Below are 14,554 nucleotides of genomic sequence, written 5' to 3' on the forward strand. Positions count from 1 at the left end.
GCTCTTCTTAAGCTATCAGGAGTCTAGTCAGATGTAAACACTATTCTGTAGTCAAATGATTCCTGTGAAAGTGCTGTGAATCTGGATTTTTTGATGAAGTGAACTTTTAATTGAAAAAAAGTCCATACATAATTAATGTCTTGGTTGTGAAGACAATGCAAAAAATCTATATTTAAATTAATTTTTTAGAATCTCAATTTAAATAATATTTTAGAATCCCAGTTCAAGTTTTGTAGATGTCTTGCCAAAGTTAGTGTTAACAGAAATTGGTGGTCTTAAAAAAGCATTTGTGAAGTATTTGAAGAAAGTTCCAGTTTTAAAAACTTCATGTCTTTTAGTTACTTGTTTTTATTCACCCCTTCAGAGCTGCTTGAAAGATAAGATAATGGAAAAGTGGATTTTGGTAGCTTTTTCCATTCAAAACCATAGGGTTTTTTGTTCTTCGTCATCTAATGTATTTTCTATCAAATAAATGTAGTTGTAGCAGCAGATTTATTTCATGGTACACACACTCACATATAACTATATTTTTTGAAAATTGGGTCTCATTGAACAATTCCATTAAGTTAATCTGTAAACTTTGACTTCTCTACAGGGGGAGAAAACTATTCAGGCAGTGCCAGCAGGAGCAAAACCTGCTATCATCACTGCCACAAGACCCATCACAAAAATGATTGTTACACAGCCAAAAGGAATAGGGTCCACGGTCCAGCCAGCCACCAAAATCATCCCAACTAAAATTGTTTATGGTCAACAAGGGAAAACACAGGTACAGTGAGGACCCCTTTCATTGTTTGGAATGTACCCCAAAATTTTAATGGGAAGTAAATAATTTTTCAGTGTGTTTCCTCATTTGTTCCAGGTTTAATATATATCTGTGGGGAATGAGAATTAGTGGCATAATGAGGTGGCCTCGATCCTGATTTCTCAAGCACAGTATCTGCATTTGTTAGTTTTTTGTGAAGGCCTAGAGCAAGCCAAAAGGATTTACTAAGCCTTTTCTGGAGCTGAAACTGTCTGGCCATGGCTCCAGATACTTGTTTACATCTTAGACCATTAGAAATAAACATGCAGAATCTGGACATAGGTCATTCATCAAATCTGAGGTTTTATTGAAGTTTATTTTCTGCTTAATACCTGTTCTGGCTGTCCCTGCAACCTGGTGTAGTTGGTGGGGCTGTATACAGAGAATCTGGCTTATTTCTGGATGCTTTCAGTTTCAGCTTTTTCTCTGGCTGCAATTAGTATTTGGAAGAACTAAGCTTTTATGAGATGTAACATTTTGTGTGTTTTGGTTGTTCAAGACTGTATTTATTTGGATTTGCTTGTCCTTATCAGTGCAGTGCATGTTCCAGCTCACTTGCACAGCTTTTTCTTATCACACTAGTTTTATCTAGTCCTGAAAAATAACTGTTTAGTGGTTTATTGTGTTAAACACCTCAAATTACTGAGTGAGAAGTACATTCTTGTGCATTGCCATTTACTTGGACTTTTTGGTTTAATAATCAAAGTTGCTGAATTTAGAGGTAGACTTTCTAAGTAAAATATTAATATTATGTAGGTGGTGTACATAGATCTGAGTGGTATCCTGTACTCTGATTACTCAGATCTGTTTTCTTGAGTGCTTTCACTATAAACAAAATTTACCTTTCTAATTAGGTCCTCATAAAACCAAAGCCAGTGACATTTCAAGCAACAGTTGTGAGTGAACAAACCAGACAGCTGGTGACTGAAACGTTACAGCAGGCTTCAAGGGTAGCAGAGACAGGAAACTCATCTCTCCCAGAAGTGAAAGAAGAACCACAAACCTACACTGACAGTAGTTCTTCTTCTACAGAGTCTTCCCAGAGCTCTCAAGGTCTGTGTTGGTGTCACATAATGTATGAGTGGACTGTCTTCCAAGCATGCCAGCTTGCTCCAGAGAGCTCCATGTGTCTCCTTTTAGCACAGGTTTCACCCCATGTGTTTGCAGTGAAGCACCCTTGTTCCCATGCTTTTATATTTTTCTTTCTTTTGAGCTACTTACTATGCTTTCATTAATCCTGAAAAGTGGTGATAAAGGTGTCTTGCTGGGCTCCAACTTGCTGTTGTTCCCTTGTTCCCTCTTCCTGCAGAGTCTGCCAGAGATAGGCAGGGTAGCAAGTTATGGAGGTTGTTTTGGCAGTCCATGCTCTGCCACTGCCTTTGCAGATTGTATTGAAGCAATACAATCTCTCTGCTGCATGTCTGAAAGCTACCATGGGACCAGCACAGATCTTGGTCCTTTTATAGATGTGTACATGCATCAGGGCATACATCAGACATGCAATCCTGATGGGAATTCTGCCCTGGCTTCAAGCCATGATACAGATCCAGCTGTGTATAAGAGGAGCAGTAAATAACAGGGCATAAACAAAATCCAACCTGTGTTTGGGAGTGACCATGATATGTATCAGTACAGCAAATTAAAGCAAGTTTCTCAGTGAAACCTTTGTACCTTTTCTATATAATTTTGTAACTGTTGGTCTATATGGCCATCTAAGTAAGTTTTAAAAAAGTTCTGAAGATTCAACCAACTTACCAAAACTTAGGTGCTGTTAGTTCAGAATGCTGAATACATGCTGATCACCTGAACTGCTAAAACCTGGATAAAAAAGTTCAGTCCAAGGCAAATTCAACATACAAAGAAACCCGCTTATTTTCCAAACAAAATCTTTTACAAAAAACTAAGATACAGAACTTTTGGTTTTTTGCTGGAAAACTGTTCATAACATCAACAGTGGTTTACTTCAAGAATCAATTGAAATAGAAACTAAAGTGTTGCAGAATGAGAGTATGCATCCTTGGCAGTGTTCAAAACTAATAAGTAATGAGTAATTTGGTATAATTTTGAATTATCACCCTGCTTTAAAGCAAGGTGTTGGATGAGTGTCTTCCAACACAAAGTACTTGTATGATGACTTGAACTGGCACAGGTTGCCCAGAGAAGCTGTGGCTGCCTCATCCCTGGAAGTGTCCAAGGCCAGGTCAGACATGGCTTGGAGCAACCTGGTCTAGTGAAAGGTCTCCCTGCCTTTGGCAGGGGTTGGAATGAGATGAGCTTTCAGGTTTCTTCCAACCCAGACCATTCCATGATTTTATGACGTGCCTTTGGTTTTTTTGCAAACAGATTCTCAGCCTGTAGTCCATGTGATTGCTTCAAGAAGTCAAGATTGGTCAGAACATGAAATTCCTGTGGACACAAACCCTACAATAATTTACCAGGATGTATCCAGTGAATCTCAGTCAGCTACTTCCACAATAAAAGCTTTGCTGGAACTTCAGCAGACAACAGGTCTGAAAACCCATGAGATTGTTTAGGATAACTTCAGAGATGATTTTTTGCTTAAGCAGGCTTTTGTAATAAGTTTTGTAATTGAAAAGCACTTATCTTGAATCAACTTGATTCTTTGTTTTTTATCCTGCATCAGTTTGTTTGTATCTATAGTGTTCACTATATTTAATTAAACTAGTACATTTATATTGTAGGTTTATTTTATTATGAAGGTTTATATATTAGAGGTTGATTTTATGCTTTGCCTTTCTTAAAGCAGTGAAGGAAAAGTTGGAATCAAAGCCAAGGCAGCCTACCATTGACTTGAGCCAAATGGCTGTTCCAATCCAGATGACTCAAGAAAAGAGGCATTCTCCAGAAAGTCCTTCAATTGCTGTTGTAGAGTCAGAACTAGTGGCTGAATATATCACAACTGGTAAGTGTCTAAGGTTAGTGTGAGGGTGGCTTTGCAGTTGAAGTCTGAGGACTTTATTTTAGCATTTTCTTACAATAGGTTTTACTTTTGTGTTTTTGCTGTAATTTTCTGTAGAGGAAATGAGTATTTTCTTCCACTCCTGTGACCCTATGCAGGGGACGGAGATTGCATCTGCCTTGCTGGGCCATAAGGGAAAATGTTTCTAACTGAAACAGAGTGGCTGCTTCAGGATAGCCCACTCGAGTAGATTTTCCGTTCCTTGGATGTAGAAGACAGACTGTCCCACCACCCTTAAAAGAAAATGTGCAGTAAGAAGCACGTAGAAAATGAAGCTAGAGGAACCATAGCCTAGTTTTTGTATTTACTGAAAGGAGTCAGACATTGAGTTTGTTAAAATCCATTTAGTCCCGAGTTAAAGCCAAGTGTGCATTTAGCATGGTAATGTAGCCCCAGTTTCTTAATTTTCTAGAAAGCCTTGAACTAATAAATATGCCCTTCTAAATATATAAGTTACTTAAATTCATCTCTTTAAATTCTTGACTCCTATTTGGACATCCATTTTGTGTAAGTCCTTTCTCTTGTCTCTCTGATGTTCCCTACAACCCCAGAACACTAACTATGAGGCACTTACATGAAAGGATCAGATTACCTGTTTTCCATTTTCATTTCTTAAACCCATATTGTTGGTCTCTATATTATTTGGAAAATGAAAGCAAAAACATGTTGGAAGTCTACATTGGAAAAGAGAAATAAAACTTAATTGTATTAAACTGTATTACTACATATCTGTAGAGCCATGATTTTAGTGCTAAATGTCTAATCTGATATTTTCATTTTGTTCTCTACCTACTTTCCTTACTCCCATCCCTTGAATGGCCTGAATTTAAGTTGTGTGAAATTTGGGCTGAGGGGATATTATTATTTTTCTTTTAAATAGCACTTACTGTATCTGGCTTCAATTTCAAATATTGGAATCATGCTCCCTTGGATCTCCTTTAGAACAAACTCCAAAGTATAATAAATGGTGTTAAAGTGCTTTCCAATTAGCAGTCAAATATCTTCACTGACACAGATATTGTGCATTGAGCTTCTATTCAAGGTTCCAGTTTTTGATGGGTCTTGCTGTGAAAGTTGATGTACAAGAGGGCCTTTTGCAGGGAGGATGGAAAATTACAGTCTGTGTCTTTGTAGACTTCAGTACTTTTCTTTTTTCTTAGAAACCATACAAAGTGCAATGGCTAAAAATTTCCTGGAGATACGGAGCTACTATTTTAAATATTAGGATTTCTGTAAACATTGATTTGAAATGTGGGAATCTTCCAGAGAAGTGCAGACTCCTATGGGCTGGCAGCAGCATGTTCTGCTGCAGCACTAAACTGGTTATTTTGCACTTAGATTTTTGTCCCTTCCCCCAGTTTCTCTGAACATTGCCAAGAAATGCAAGTAACTGAGTTTCTTTTTGGTTTGAGTCGTGATTCTCTGAATTTATCAGTAACCCACATAGCTATATTTTCTGCTAAAAATTCTGTAGTAAGATTGTAAAGAATCTATTGTCTGCTGTGAAATGTCCTGCATGTGCCTAGACCAAAGGATTTGGGAGCTGGGATTCAGAGTGTGCTTCCTCATGAGATGAAGGGAGCAATTCACACATCTTAGTGTCACCATTTTTTGTCTGTCTGCAGACTCAGGAAGACAACACTGTATTGGTTCACATTCGGAAGAATATCTACACAACCATATAGGTTAGAAACTTTATTTCTAAATTAAGTTTTCAATTGTGTAGGAATTGTTGGGAGAAATCCAGGATAAATCTGGCATAGCATGCAGGCCAGTATTGATGTAAACAAACTTTCTTGGAGTGAGAAAGTAAAATTATCATATTAATTCAAAATTTGACCTTTCTTTAAAACAGAAAGAAAACATTTCAAGAAGGTCACTAGAAACTTTTTAATTTTAAGTTATGTTACAACTGAGTTTAAACTTTGCTTGTTCTCCTTCAGTGATTAAATACTTTGTAACTAAGAAATTAGGTTACACAAATATTTGCATGTTAGTATAGACAGACATAAAGAGATTTAGATTCATATCTTATCTATGACTGGAATATTGAATTTTTTGGTTTGGTTTTTTTTCCCTCAGCAGCACATGATTTTTCTATCAATCCACTGTTTAATTAAAGGCCTATCACTATAGCTCTGTATCTCAAGCTAGATCTGTTCTCAAAAGTGACAGACCCGTAACAAGGTCTATATTTTTTTATCTATCATTTCTGATCAGCCTCATTTGCTTTAATAAAACCCAAACATTTTCTAATCTATCTTATTTTGCTAATCTAATCTTGCTAATCTTCCAAATTTAGTTTCTGCTCTGGGGAGTATTATGTGCAGTTCATCAGTGGTAGAAACCTGGTGAGCAAGGCTTGCTGTTCTTAATTGCAGTCAGTTGCAGCTGTGCTTTTAACAGTGTAAAAACCACATAATAACTTGTGTTCTACAACAATATTCTAGTGCTGTATAAAGAACCCAGCTGAACATTAAGTATAAACTCTGCTTGCAAAATTGATGTATTGGGAAAGGGTGGCCAGAGGAGGTTTGGACCAAGTGTAGTTAGGAAACAGACAAAAGCAAAACCTCAGAGTTGCTACTTTAAGAGGTTTCTCAGAATAGATCATGAAGGTTGACACTAGCACACAGTGAAAGACATTTTCCATGCTTAGATCTTTTTCACTCATGTATGCTTTCAGTTGAAGCTTAACTGCAAAGCAGACAGTTGAAGTTCCTGCAGTTAGTTCTGGAGAAGTGCCACTGACCTCTTTACTTGCAGTCAGTCATCGGTCCCAGCCCCACCAGTCATCTCAGCCCCAGAGGACTCTGGTGCAGCACGTGGCTCAGTCCCAGACAGCAACGCAGACTTCTGTTGTGGTGAAATCTATTCCTGCATCCTCCACTGGCGCCATTACCCATATCATGCAGCAGGTTGGATCCTTTCTTTTCCCAGAAGGCTATAAACAGCAATAGGTCATGTAAATTGCATAGGACCAGGGCTTAGTCTGAATGTATGTATCATGGTGCTGCCACCTAAGATGTTCAGCATACAGGAAAAGAAATTCTTTTAATATCACTTCAGTAGCCAAAGGAGAGGAGGTTTAGATTAAATATTAGAAATAAATTCTTTTCTAGGGTTAGTGAGGCGCTGGCATGGGCTGCTTAGGGAAGTTGTGGATGTGGCATCCCTGGAAGTGTTCAGGGCCAGGTTGGGCAGGACTTGGAGCAACCTGGTCTAGTGGAAGGTGTCCCTGCCCATGGGCAGGGATGTTGGACTAGATGGTCATTGAAGTCTTATCCAAGCCAAACCATTCTGTGCTTGTGTTTTCATGGTGAGGGTGGTTGCAGAATTGCAGTGGCCTGACCTCATTAGGTTATATTGGTTGTAGTGCAGGGGGAAGAGGGCTGAAATGGAATCTGGTCAGTACATAGAGCACACATAGCTTTTCCATTTGATGTCTTTAGTTTGTGAACAGGGAAAGTTCTCTGAATCAAAAATCAGACCATATTTAGATCAGGACTGTGGGGATTCCAAACTATTCAAACGAGAACTGCAGCTTGTGGTGAAGTCTTGCTGAAGCCACTTGAATGAATTTGATCAGGACTTCCTCAACTCTGCAGTGCTTTAACTTGTGGCAGCTTCAGCTGCAGTCCAGAACAGTTCTGCATTAGAGTTATAAACTCATGCCAGGTAGTATATTTTTACAAGTGCATTAGACTGTTTGATCTTGCTAACATCATTTTTCAGTGCATTTATACATTTTGGCTTACAAAGCGTAGGTTGCTCGTTCCCTCAGAAAGACATGTTTGTGTAATGCCCAGGAACAATTGCAATGCAATTTTGAGAAAGGCAGAAGAGAAGATCTCTGTTAAAATAGGACAGCCTGTAGTTAAATGTGGCCCTGCAGAAGAAACTTTAGAGAAGATGATTAGGCTTTCAAGAGGCAGAATAAAAAATTATTGTGCAGAGAGATTCTGGCTTGAAGGAGGAGCTACTGGCTCAGCCTCCTGCTACTCCCTGCTGCTTCATATCCAACTGCCAGGCAACCTTAGGGAGCTTTGAGCCTCAGTCTGACACAAGCGAGATCACTGTAATCCCTTGGAGGGTTAGTTGTGAAGTTGTTCTCACATAGAGACGTACCACAGTTTAACATGATAATAATAGATCTTGATTGCTTATATATTGTGAAATACCTGTGTAAGTGTATCTTTTTATACATGCATTGGGAGTCTGTAATGGTAAAAAAAGTTGAAGTAGTCAATTTGAAACATTAAAAATTATTTCTATAAAAATTATTCTATAAAATTTCTATTAAAATTATTTCTATTATTTCTATTTCTGTTCTTATATTTCTCTTTACTAACTTGCTCTAAATTCTTCTTCTTAAGGCCTTAAGCAGTCACACTGCATTTACCAAACACAGTGAACAACTTGGAACTGAGGAGGGAGAAGTGGAAGAGATGGACACCTTAGATCCTCAGACTGGCCTGTTTTACAGATCTGCCCTGACACAATCGCAGGCACAAAAGCAGCAAAAACTGAGTCAGCCGCAGCTGGAACAGACTCAACTGCAAGTGAAAACTCTGCAGTGTTTCCAGACTAAGCAGAAGCAGACAATCCACCTGCAGGCTGATCAAATCCAGCACAAACTCCCACAAATGCCCCAACTTTCCATAAGGCATCAAAAGCTAACCCCCCTGCAGCAAGAGCAAGCACAGACCAAACCAGATGCACAGCACCCCCCACATCATATGATGGCCAAAGAAAGGCAACTCCCTACCTTAGTGGCACAGCCACAGCAAACTGTAGTACAGGTGCTTGCAGTAAAAACCACGCAGCAGCTGCCCAAACTGCAACAGGCACCAACGGCACAAAAAATCTACGTGCAACCCCAGCCCCCCCAGAGTCAAATGCAGCTACCTGCCTCTTCAGAGAAACAGCCAGCAAGCCAGGTAACGGAATATTGATAGCATGCAAAATACACGTCGCTGTTCAAGGAAAAAAAAATATAAAACACCGACCCTATCGCTGTAGCAGTGTTTTGTCCTGGCAAGAGAGAATCCCTCATTCCGCTGGTAGTAATTAGCCCAGCAGAAGGTTGACACTAGGAGAGAGAAGCACATGTTATAAGGGAAAAGTCCATAGAGCTCACAAACTTATTTTGTTGGACAGTTTTTCTTAATTTCAGCCACCACTGGTGCATGGAATTTGTCCCTAGTTATTTTCTTTTAATTTTTAGATAATGACACATTCGTAATTTCTGTTCCCGTAGCACTTTTTATTTCTGTAGAAATAAAGGTGAATACACTGCAGTCTCCTAAGGCTCTCCATTGTTCCTCTTCCTTTGTAGTTTACATCTTTCTGAACTTATATGGCTTTCATGTACAGTAGTATTTTGATTTTCCTTGGGAGGGAAAAAGGCAGAGACTGAGGAACATGGGAAAAAATGTATTTTGACTAACTCCAGAAAAGTACAATTTTTTTGGCCCTTTCAGGAATAGATGTGAAAACTAGCAAACATACCAGGGGGCTGTAAATCCCAAAGGAAAATTACGCTGCTGTGGTATTATACTGCTACAATCCTTATCCTAGCAGCCTAAAAAGCTGCTTTTCCCCAGGCTTCAATTAACTGTTGCCCTATCATTGCTAATTCCTTTGTTAAAACACTGAGTTTCAATTGTCTTCCTAATAGCAAGTATGTTGTTTGTGCCATTCTTTCCTTGGAAATATTGATGAGGATTTCAATAAAAAAATATATTAACTGTAATATGCACAACAAAAATTTGATTTTCAGGTGCAACATCTAAGTGTAATGCAAGGATCCACTGTTACAGAGCTAACTTTAGAGGGGCACGAGCTTCCTTTTGTTTCAAAGGTAGCAGGTGGCAGTTCTGTGCCCAAACTGGCATTGCTGGTTACCAGCCTATTTCCCATGCAGGCATCCACGGAGACATCAGTAGCAGATATATTGAGAGTGTCTATGGTGGAAGCTCAGATTGATGCAAACATAGAGCACACGGTAGTGGATCCCCCAAACAAGGCCACGTCCACTAGTGCAGCTGCTAGTGAAGCAGAGTCGTCACCTTGTACCCAGGGCCCGAGGGTGGCTGCAGTAGGGATGACGGCACCTTCCATCCCCCAGCAACAGACACATACAGAATCCAGCTCAAGTCCTCCTGCTGTTGGTCCTACTTTAACAGAGAGGAAGCTCGAGGCACGAGGAATACCTACAACAAACCAGTTTATACACATTCAGAATATATCACAAAAGAAAGCTGAAGAGAGCTCTTCAGAAATTGTTGTCCAGGTAAGAGAAGACTGAGCAAATAAGGCAAAGATTGAGCACAGCAAACACGTGTCTGATGCAATGATAGTCACTGAATGATGTTTGAGTACTCCTGGGTTTATTCCCCAGGTTTTGGTTCTGTTTCTACTCTTAGCTTGTAATCATTGCAACATTGAAGTGTAATTCTTCTTAATTGGGCTCAGGTTTCTCTAGTACTGTGCATCATTTACTGTCCTCAGTGTCTTCCTTCTTCTAAGAAAACAACCAAACTCATCCCATTTTACAAAGTACTTTTATTTGCAATGCTTAAAACTGCTTCAACACTTAGTATGGAGTTATGTTCTAGAATCCTTTATACTCTCTATTGAAGTTGCTTCTGAGTGTAAAATTAATGACATTGTAGGGTTTGCTTACTGGAAAGGTTCAGCAAATAAGGTCTGAAATCAGAAGAAAACTTTTTAACTTCACTTAGGGTAAGACCACTTCTGAGATAAAATTACTATTGATCTTTAGCCTAAATGCTTTGAATCATATTCTAACTGCTATGCTTGATATTTTCATTGATTCTGCTGCCTTAAATATGATGGTTTATGTAATAAGTTGTCACAATGTCAACTGAGGAGGGTATATAAGTCTTCCAAGTGGTGCAATATGAATTTTTGTAGACAAGTTGGTATGGCATATGTTCACACAAATAGTAGTGTGGATTGAAATTGTTTTAATATGTATCATGCTTGTGTTACAGTGAAAATACTTCTGATGTGGGAAACAATTTGTGTGCAATGATTTCAAATTTTTCATGATACTTTGTGAAATCTTTACTGGGACTAACTTCTCTTTTGTAGTAATTACCAGTTCTGTATTCATTTTTAGTCCTCTTTATATATACAAAGATAGATTTCTGTTTTACTTCAAACCTGTATCTTTTGAGAATCGGTGCTATTTATCATTGTGGCATGCTATGAGCTGTTTCAAAAGTCAAATAATGCCCAGAATTTCAGTTGTATAAAGTCACAGATTTAGCTTTTCAACTTATGAAAGTACAAGTAAAAATAAATAACATAATAACCATAATAACAAAAATCTTAGAAATAAATAGCAACTGTGTTTCCTCAGCCTCTGAGCTGCAGCTCTGAGCAGGGCCAGAGCTTGAACTCTGTCTACACAAGAAACATAATCCTCCTGGAGTGCTTGGGCAATGCACTGCCTGGTGGGATTCTTGGTGTTGTCCCATGCAGGGCCAGGAGTTGGACTCGATGGTCCTTGTGCGTCATTTTAACTCAGGTCATTCTTTTATCACCATGTCCTGTCTAAAGAAGATCAGGCTGAAGAAAATATTATCTCTGTTTTGGGTTTGCAGAATGGTGGATGATGGGCATTGGTTATGCTGTCACAGACCTTTAGGGAAGATCAAAGGCCTGGAGAGCAAGATTATTCAAATTTTACCTTTCAAAACCCAATCCAGTGAAAGGTTGCTTTGAAGCCTCAGTTAGAGAAAATTGCCCTTGGAAACCAAATAATCCCTTTTCCACAAATCTGTGCTTGCACAGATGCCTTTACATTCAATATTGTTCATTAAACTTAAATATTTTCTTTCTTTCAGACTATCCCTCACTATCCCATCCCTTGTCACTCCAGCTCCAATGTGGTGGTGGAACCCAGCGGGCTCCTGGAGCTCAACAACTTCACCAGTCAGCGCCTCGATGATGAGGAGACAGCAATGGAGCAAGATGTGGACAGCAGCACTGAGGATGGCACTGAGCCCAGCCCCTCTCAAAGTTCTCTTGAGCAATCCTAAGGAATAGAGACACTGGAGTGTACTTTAAAATATCTTGGGATTTTTGAGCATCCAAGATGCCCTTCTATTGTGATATCTTAGAGCACTTTGCCTATTAGAATTGTTCATTGGACTCTTGAAGCATCAGTAGGTTTTAACAAGACAGTATTGCAAAAGCTGAATCTTAAAAAATGTTTTGGGAAAAAAAAAAAAGAAGAGAAGATGTAGGTACCAAGATTTAGTAAACCTGTGACAGTGGAATGTACTCCTGTTCAGAAACAAATCTGTAATGAATCCTACAGCTTGTGCTATTGAAGCCCTTGCCCAGATACTGAAACAGCTTTAAGTGAAAAGGGATCATTATTTTGCTGTGTCTTTTTAGTTGTTGAATAAAACACCATTAAAAAAAATATTTAATAAATATTTTTATTTTCAAATAGCATGTGAGAGAAAAAATGTCTCTGACAGTGCTGGAAAAGCCCCAGGAATTTTGGAATTGGTTGGCTTTCTTGCACTCATGCTCACTTCAAAAATTTTTTCAGAAGCTTAAAATATTTTTTTTTAATTCTTGTTGATGAATGTTTGGAAATAAACAAAACTGCTAACTGGTAGCAAAGTGGATTTGCTAGTGGAATTTTGTTTTCATGCTTTACAATAAGTACGGTAATAGTAGATGAGGCATTTCTTTCTGCCATAAGCATACAAAATGCTCATCTACTCTAGTTAACCTTTGATTATTTATTTAAATATGAAATTTAAAGTGAGACAAGTTGTTGAAAAAAGTTCCTGTGAAACAGGCAGTTGTATTAATTCTAGTACAAACCAGGGAGAAGGAGGTGCATTTTGCTATAATCAGTTTTTCAAAATTGGGGATAAATAGTTCAACATCTTTCCAAGTTGAACTTGAGAATTTAGAAGTGAGCCAAGACTTCTAAAAATCTATATTTTACTCTTACATGCTGTTTTTAAAATTGACCATTTGGGGAGTTTAAAAGCTTAAATGGGTGTACAATGGTGGGTTTCCAAAATTAGCCTTATGCCTTGGCTTGTTGAAGCAATACATTGGGGTTTTGTGGTAGTTACAAGTCACAGAGAGCGGTTTGGGTTCAGATGGGACAAGAGAACCAGTTTTAATACATTCTGGTAATTGAGACAATACTTTTTTTTGTTTTCAAAATGTATATAAAACCATGTTTTTAACTGTTTTGTATAGATTTCATTATAAATAACTAAGCATTTTATGACTTTGACATCATTTAATTGTATATAAATGTATAAGCCTAACTGCCCACGTTTTGGTGCTCAAGTACTGTAAGTAGATTTCATCCAAAATCTAATACAGCTTTTTGCGTCAGTCTTTTCTTTTTAAATTGTCGTTTTACTGTTGATATTGTTGTTAAGGTTGAATTCCAGTTGGAGTAACTCAAACTGAAAAATACAGACCCTAAAAACCATTATCTAACCTGTTCTGAATCCACCTATGTTAGAACTTGCAGTAACCCCTAGAGGGGGCTCTTGGTTTTCTCTAACGTCAGTTGTCTTATAAACTAAGTTATTGGGATCTTCATATACTTCTTTTTTCCTTCTGTCTTCTTTTTCCATCAATGTTAGTTCTGAAATAGTGTAGAATATAATTGTAGAGAAATGTCCTGATAAATTTGACATGCGAATACTGGAATAGCGGGTTATGAAACTAATGATTTTTGTGTTACCTTTGTATTGAAATAAGTTTGGATTCTGATGTCCATAGTGCTCAGGATGGAGGACAATAATATGTTTAAATGAAATATTCCACATTCCTTTTTTTAGTTAAGTAATAACCCTGCCAGTCATTGTAGGTAGCTAAGGTTTTGATAACTATTCAGGAGATTTTAATGAAACCACAGCAATCAACAAAAGTGAAGAAGTGATGCTCTAAGTTGTGAAAGTTCCCTATTGCTACAGGATAACAAAAAGAGGCTTAATACTCTGATGTTATTGGCAGTGGACAGTCTGTGGTGCTTTGCATAAGTCAGCATAAGGAATGGTCTGTTTTTCCATACCCCATTGTGAAGGGTCCAAAGCAGGTGACACACACAGTTCTTCGAGCTTGTATCAAATTTTCATTGTCACCTGGGCTCGTGCAGTGCTTTGAGTGTCCATGGTATATGTAGTACTGGAAGGCCATGAGAATATAAGAGAGAGCAAGACTTGTCTTAAACACTTACGACTAGGAACATTGCCCTAAGTTTCAGTTTTAGGTGAAGGTATATGCTCTTCCTAGCCAAAAACAGATACCAAGAAATGCACCTAGTGGACTCACTATATGTGGAGTTCTGATCCAGTTTATTCTGATGTTTTATGTAAGACTTTTGTTTGCCTCTTTAGTGATGACTGGAGCAAAGGAATGAACAACTACAGTGGACTATTTGACAGTTTCTTTGAAGACAGCAAAATGTTTAACATCTTAAAGCTTTTCATGTTTCTATGAGAAGGGATTGATTTAAGGTTGCTGTAAGGTTGATGTAAGGTTAAAGCACATAGTGGGGATATCTAGGGGTGGTGTGAGAAATTTAGAAGGAAGAAATTTGGTAATCAGTGTGCTCATTCCTGACATTCTTCTCTTGCTGCTTTCCCAAATTTCAACTTGTTTTTCTTCAGATTCTTTTATTGAATTAGTATATTTCAGCACTTCATCATATGAATACCTTTACAAATAAGAAATAGACAAGATGAGCT

General features: G+C 38.2%; 1 protein-coding gene across 9 annotated transcripts in view; it reads left to right on the forward strand.

Moving 5' to 3' along the window:
- The window catches only part of EMSY (EMSY transcriptional repressor, BRCA2 interacting), a 41,632-nt gene extending 28,342 nt beyond the window's left edge, over window positions 1-13,290 (forward strand). For 4 of the 9 annotated variants that reach the window (XM_054270332.1, XM_054270335.1, XM_054270334.1 and 1 more), the window contains 9 exons: window positions 596-769; window positions 1,660-1,858; window positions 3,149-3,313; window positions 3,570-3,728; window positions 5,411-5,470; window positions 6,552-6,703; window positions 8,162-8,725; window positions 9,712-10,080; window positions 11,663-13,290. In XM_054270332.1, coding sequence (XP_054126307.1) covers window positions 596-769; window positions 1,660-1,858; window positions 3,149-3,313; window positions 3,570-3,728; window positions 5,411-5,470; window positions 6,552-6,703; window positions 8,162-8,725; window positions 9,712-10,080; window positions 11,663-11,857 — 2,037 coding nt within the window. In that variant the 3' untranslated portion in view covers window positions 11,858-13,290. Of the gene's footprint in view, window positions 1-595; window positions 770-1,659; window positions 1,859-3,148; window positions 3,314-3,569; window positions 3,729-5,410; window positions 5,471-6,551; window positions 6,704-8,161; window positions 8,726-9,567; window positions 10,081-11,662 lie in introns of all 9 variants that reach the window. The other 5 variants (XM_054270338.1, XM_054270340.1, XM_054270341.1 and 2 more) reach the window with 4 other exon arrangements.
- The last annotated feature ends 1,264 nt before the right edge of the window (window positions 13,291-14,554 follow it).

Source organism: Melozone crissalis, unplaced genomic scaffold, assembly GCF_028551555.1.
Source record: "Melozone crissalis strain CALT ecotype California unplaced genomic scaffold, PUWL_Pcris_2 ptg000009l_1, whole genome shotgun sequence".
Lineage (NCBI taxonomy): Eukaryota > Metazoa > Chordata > Aves > Passeriformes > Passerellidae > Melozone > Melozone crissalis.